The 5808-nt window shown below is 50.4% G+C and overlaps 1 protein-coding gene across 2 annotated transcripts; it reads right to left on the bottom strand.

The window, feature by feature from the left end:
• Positions 1–161: 161 nt before the first annotated feature.
• Positions 162–5800, bottom strand: LOC146598708 (acyl-coenzyme A thioesterase 1-like). Of its 2 annotated transcripts, XM_085299849.1 has the most exons (4): positions 5310–5800; positions 4421–4468; positions 3145–3347; positions 162–1361 (listed from the first exon to the last, which is right to left on the bottom strand). In XM_085299849.1, exons 1-4 carry the CDS (start codon positions 5767–5769, stop codon positions 756–758), a joined length of 1317 nt encoding a protein of 438 aa, XP_085155975.1. In that variant the 5' UTR covers positions 5770–5800; the 3' UTR covers positions 162–755. The 2 variants fall into 2 exon arrangements, with proteins under 2 accessions (XP_085155975.1, XP_085155976.1); XM_085299850.1 differs by lacking the exon at positions 4421–4468.
• Between the last annotated feature and the right edge of the window lie 8 nt (positions 5801–5808).

Genomic DNA, 5808 nt, shown 5'->3' with positions numbered 1-5808 from the left:
CACAACGGGCGGTGCTGCCCCCGCCCCCGCCAGGCACCCTCAGCCGAGAGCGGAGCCACCGCTCCCGCCCCCCAACCGCCGTTTCCCGCCCCCACAACCGCCATTCCCCGCCACTGCCCTCCACCCTCCAACCGCCGGCGGTGCTGCTCCTAGCGACAAGCGGCTCGTAAAGATTTAATCCAGTTAAAAAAAAAAAAAGTGCACACAGGCTGCATAAACACCCTAACGTAATTCACATACAGCACAAGCCAGGTTTATCAGCTACACCCCCTCAGTTTGGATTAGTAAGGCACATGTTTGACTAACACCTTTTTTTTTTTTTTTTAAGTCAATAGGGCAAATTCGCCTTCACTAGCAACACCCAGTGCTTTCTCTTTCAAACAAATAGTCGGGTGAAAAACGTTACTCAAAACCACTCCAGCAGGTCCCCAAGGAGCGGGCAAGGGGGCAAGGGCAGAAACTGAGCTGGAAGCCCCTGGCAGCGTGGGGCAGCAGGGATGGCAGGACGCCGCTGCTATGGCCTCGCTGCCCCCTTGGCGCCAGCCCGAGGGGCTCCAGGAGAAGCGGCTGTGCAGCGGGCAGTACCTTGGGCCTGTGCCAGGACTGGCGGCACCTCCGGGATGACCCCACACACGTCCGCCTCCGGAGAAACCCAACAGCTTATTCGCAATTATTCTTTGTTCTCATTCAGAGCCACTGAACAAAACAAAGGTGACAACACCAGCACCTTCATCTGTAAAATCACCTAACACAGATCACAGCTTACTGCACGTTCCTGACTGCGTGCCAGTGAGGTGTTTATGAAAAAAGGCTCTGATCTGCCGCCAAGCATCCACTTGTGCCTCGCAGTGAGCCTTGGGCTCTCCCCCCCACGCCACCATCTTGCCAACTAGCAAGTGCTTCGAGGCTGCACACATGGGGAAAAAGGGGGGCTCGATATAGTGCCCAGCCCCGGGGTAACAGATTATCTCAGGCTTTTCCTTCCCATGAGCTTGCAAACGTTTGCTCCCCTCAACTGCAAAGAATTCGCTTTTCCAGTTGCGATCGTCCTGGCCCACAATGAACAGGAAGCGACACTCAGCCCTCTCCAGCGGGATAAGGCTCTGGCGGTCAGGCCCTTCTAAGGGGTTGCTCAGGACGTCGATGATATCCGCCACCCCGGACTCGTTGACCTTGATGCGGCTTATGTTGAAACTGAGGGGTGGAATGGTGACATCCTTGTAGCGCAGCACGGCGCCCACGTTTGCCACCGAGCCATTGATGAGGGCAGTGGCAGCGATGCCCTTTAGGAAGGAGGCCATGGAGATACACAGGTCGCCTCCTTTGGAGATCCCAAGCAACCCAATTCCTGGACCTTTAACCTGGAGGGCCGAGAAAGAGAAATCACAAGCAATGAACCATTTAAAGCACTGCCGTGTTAACAGCAGCCTCCATCCTGGCCGCAGGTATAGGCCCCTAACGTCCTAAGCGCAGGGCCTGCATATGGSGGGAGGGCCTGGCACAGCTCTGGGCTTGGTTCATGATCATAACCCCTGCTGGGACTGCAGCAACATCCTAATAAAACTCCCAGGCTCAGTGCTGAAGCATGTGTAGAGAGCACAGCTCTGTTTGCAAAAAGCCATGCAGAGAGGCAGCTCCAGATTCACTTTGCTTATCAGGCAGCTCAGGAAAGTGGAGGGAAGGGAGAGAGGAGGCCTCTTCTTCAAATGCTTTCTTTCAGTGGAAAAATGTTCAAAATCAGTAATGACTATGACACTGTCATTTAGTTGTCCTAAGGTACTTCTTACATTCAAACACTGTTGAATGTAAGTTCAACATTCTTGAACTTGATTCTCCTACTAGGAAGGGATATGGGGTGGCACCCTAACATGGGGTGGCAGGACTCTGTATCAGCTGCTCTCCTGTTTCATCATTATGCATGGTGTCTCACTCACACTGAAAAGGAAGTATTTTGAGGTAGCATATTCATTAGAAAGTATCTTAAAAAATTAACATATTAAAACCATCATTTAAGCCAATTTTAAGATGTTATGGAGTTACATAGTTATAGAAAGGTTAGCTTCTTTTTCTTTTCCACAGGCAAATTAATCAGACTAGGAAAGCTAAATGATTTTACAGGTGGCTGAATTCCTCTAAGAACACTGGAAGAAGGTTAGCTAATATCACAATTGCTCCAGTATCCAAGGAGCCTCAGGATAAGAGGCTCTAAGATAGCACCAAAATTTCATACCTTCGATACCTTATCATTAGCACAATAGGCTCCAAACCCMCTGACTCTGAAGCATGGAAAAAGGGAAAAAATATTTATGGAACTTTGCAACATGTAAATAACACAGTGGGGCTTATTAGTGGAAGCATTAATGGGAGGCTGGAATGCTGTTTGCAGGAAGAAAAAAAGAAGGTTAAAAAAAAGCAATTTTCAGGAGTATTTGGACAAACAGTAGCACCAGAAGTTAGGCCAAGGGTGACTGAAAGGCAACCAAAGCCTTAAAGTAACTCATCTTTTCGAGGTTGGGGATGGTATTTAGTTTAAAGGTGAGCTCTCCTTGTACAGTTCTAGTTATTGCACACCTATTTGGAAGCGGATGCACAACACAGCAGGGCTCGCTTACCAACAATGCAGACTTAAAAAGCCTCTGAGCTCACAACCAGCTACTAGAAACCACATTCCCGAAATGCCAACATTTGGACTGACTATAACAGCCTATCCAATATACAGCAAGAAATGCACTCTGGTGGACTTCCTTGAACCACGGATCCCAGAGGCTTATCGTGTGTTACATGGCTGAGAAGGGCATTTAGTTCCCAAGGGCATTCTACAAAGCATAAACCCCAAAAATCTCATCAGAAGTTTGATAAGCCCTGAGGTAACTGGTTCTCTAGTGATGACAAAGGGTTGAATGRAGCAGAAATTACCAATATATGACCCAGGTGTTACTGTATTACCCAGCCAGTTCAAAGGAAGAATTAGAGTAACTGCTAGAGAACCATTATAATGGGAATAAAAGATACAAAACAGACTATTTAGGCTAGCTTGAACAGAGATGCCATTTTAAGTACAGCAGCTCTGCCAGAGCTGCAGTCTGACAGGACCTGATTAATGAGAGTTCCCTGTAGTGGAAGGATGTCAATGAACAAGCTGACCTGTCTGTGTTGCAGCATGTAGTTTACGGCTTCTTCAAAATATTCCAGGTAGAATTCCTTCATATCTTTGGGGAGATCTTCATAGCAGTAGTAAGCTAGAGCCAGCACAGCAAAACCATAGTTGGCCAGCAGGCATGCCCTGTATTCAGGGAGCCCTCCTCCTGTTCCATATATATCAATTACTCCTGGAAAAGGGCCATTTCCTGCCAAAAAATAAAAAATAAATAAAATAAAATGTAACAACACATTAATTCATAATTTTTCAGTTATATCGCAAATTAGCAGGTCTGGGAATGTGTCTCTTTTAAAAGATAAAAACAAACAGCAGTAGCAGAACTGGAACTAAGGGTCCTAAGTTCTGTGTCAATTTTCAATAAATGGCTGAATTGCTTCAAGATTAAACAAGACAGCACAAAATAGCAAGCCAGCTAATGTTTTAGTTAACATCAGGGAATATATATGGCTTGAAGAGAAGGGATCTCCTGGCAGTCATATCTAGCTATCTATATCATAATGAAAATGTATCAAGCTCCCTTCAGAAATATCCAGTAGTTTCTCCCCATTGCATCCCTCAGAACACTGATCCAAAAATCTCATCTTCTGATGGTTCCAGCTTCTCAGTTTCAGTGTAAATGTACTATGGCCATTTTAATCTGGCACTAAGCAGGAAGAAAATATTTGCAACCAGGCTTGCTAACCCGGTGAGTGAAGTTTTAAATTAGGTTCATCAGGGGGCAGGGACTGAACTCTAGAACTGAGAGGAAGAGCTGTAAACTAATGAGGAAGTATGGAAAAGAGGAGGCCCTGAGAGAGACTTTCCCATTCCTGCTCCAAAGAGGAATGAGGCTTTTCTCAGGTGTCTGCACACTAATGCACAGAGCTTGGGCAACAAAGAACTGAAAATTCACATGTAGCCACAGCAGTACACAGCAACCAGGATCAAGGAGGCTCTCTGGGATGACAGGTGTGATTRCAGCACTGTCATGGACAAGTATTGGCTGTTTATGGAGGTGTTGCTGGAGAAGTACAGGGACAGACAAAGAAGAAAAGGGAGAGACATGCCGTGCAGAGGAGCTCCTTGACTTGCACAAAGCTCCAGCATGAAACCAGACCCGTGCCCGGGGAGGGTGGGATGTGTGTTGAAGGACTGTTACAGACCACCCCACCACCAAGAGCAGACAGGAAATGAGGCTTCCAAAAAACAACTAGGAGAAGTCCAGATCACTGTTAGGAGGTAAACAAAGCTTTGGTCAGGCTGTCTGGGAACTTCACAGACCTTGGCTGTACCAGCTACAAAATGACCAAGTTCTGGAGCTGGGGAAGGCTGGAAAGCGAAGCAGTAGAGTTAGGACTCTAGACTTTAGGAGAGAAAACTTCAAATTATTCAGGGAATTACTAGCTGACTCCCCTGGAAAACACTGAAGAAGGGAAAAGTGACTCAAAGACATCTGATACCATCTCCCACACTACTCCCACTTGGAAACTCAAAGGGTAGTCACCAATGGTTTGATGTTCAGCAGGCAGCTGGGAGCAAGCAGATTACCTCTGGGGTTGTTACTGAGGCACAAACTGCTCAACACATTTATCAGTTGCTGGGTGGTGGCACAAAGGGCATCCTCAGCAAATTTGCAGATGACACTAAATTAGAGAGAGCACTGACCCAARGAATGGCAGAGCTTCAGTCCAGAGGGACCCTGATGAACTTAGGACTGGGCCAACAAATATGTCGCAAAGTTCAACATAGAGAAGCGTAAACTTATTTGCCGGGGCCAAACAGCCCCCTGCCCTGGGCAGCAACTTCCTGGAAAGGCCCTTGGCCTTATGCTGGACATCAGCCTGAACATGAGCCCATAAGGCAAACCCAGATGCTGGGAAACATGTGGAGGAGGGTGGCCAGCAGACCGAAGGGGTGACTGATGAGGCCAGCGCCCAGTGCCAGCTCCCGGCTCAGGGAGAAGCACTGAAACTGGGGAGGGCTCTGGTGAGGCTCAGGGCCTGGGGAGCAGGTGGCCTCCCTGCACAGCCTCCAGCCCCTTGGACAGAGCCAAGCAGCATGCACTGGGTGCCCCAAGAGCGTGGGCCCGGATAAGACACCCATAGCAGGAGGTGGCATCCGCGGGAAGAAGGCCAGCTCGGCGTGGGGCAGCGCAGCAGCCAGCACTCACCRGGAGGCAGGAAAAGTGTCGCCCGGATCCTCCCCTCTCGCACAGGGACTCTCTGCACCCCATCCCGCAGGAACACTCGCTCGTGCTGTGCCTGCGCCAGAAGCCGCCCGGGCRGAGGCCCGTGGCCCTCAAACACCTCTAGGAGCAGGYGCAGCGGCGTCCGCACATCCCGCTTCACCAGCCGCTTGAAGGGTTTCTGGGGCTGCAGAGCCCAGAGCAGCCCCATGGGCTCCAGGCCAGAGAAGCTGCCCCCCGGCAGCGCGGGGCAGCGGGCGAGGTCCAGCTCCCCGTCGTCCTCCGCCTGGTACCGGGCGCAGGCCTCGAAGAGCTCGCCCGTCTCGTCCTGCAGCGACGCCCGCAGCGTGACCTGCTGCCGCGGGCTGAGGCCCTGCACGGCGATGGCCAGCGGCTCRTCGAAGAGGCTGCGGGCGGGCGGCGAGAAGCGCACGGCGGCCGCCATGGAGGCTGGGCCGCGGGCGGGCACCGCCCCGGCGCTGCA

Source organism: Rhea americana, unplaced genomic scaffold, assembly GCF_003343005.1.
Source record: "Rhea americana isolate MKP2758 unplaced genomic scaffold, rheAme1 scaffold_155, whole genome shotgun sequence".
Classification (NCBI taxonomy): domain Eukaryota; kingdom Metazoa; phylum Chordata; class Aves; order Rheiformes; family Rheidae; genus Rhea; species Rhea americana.
This window is presented reverse-complemented; position numbering and strand designations above follow the sequence as displayed.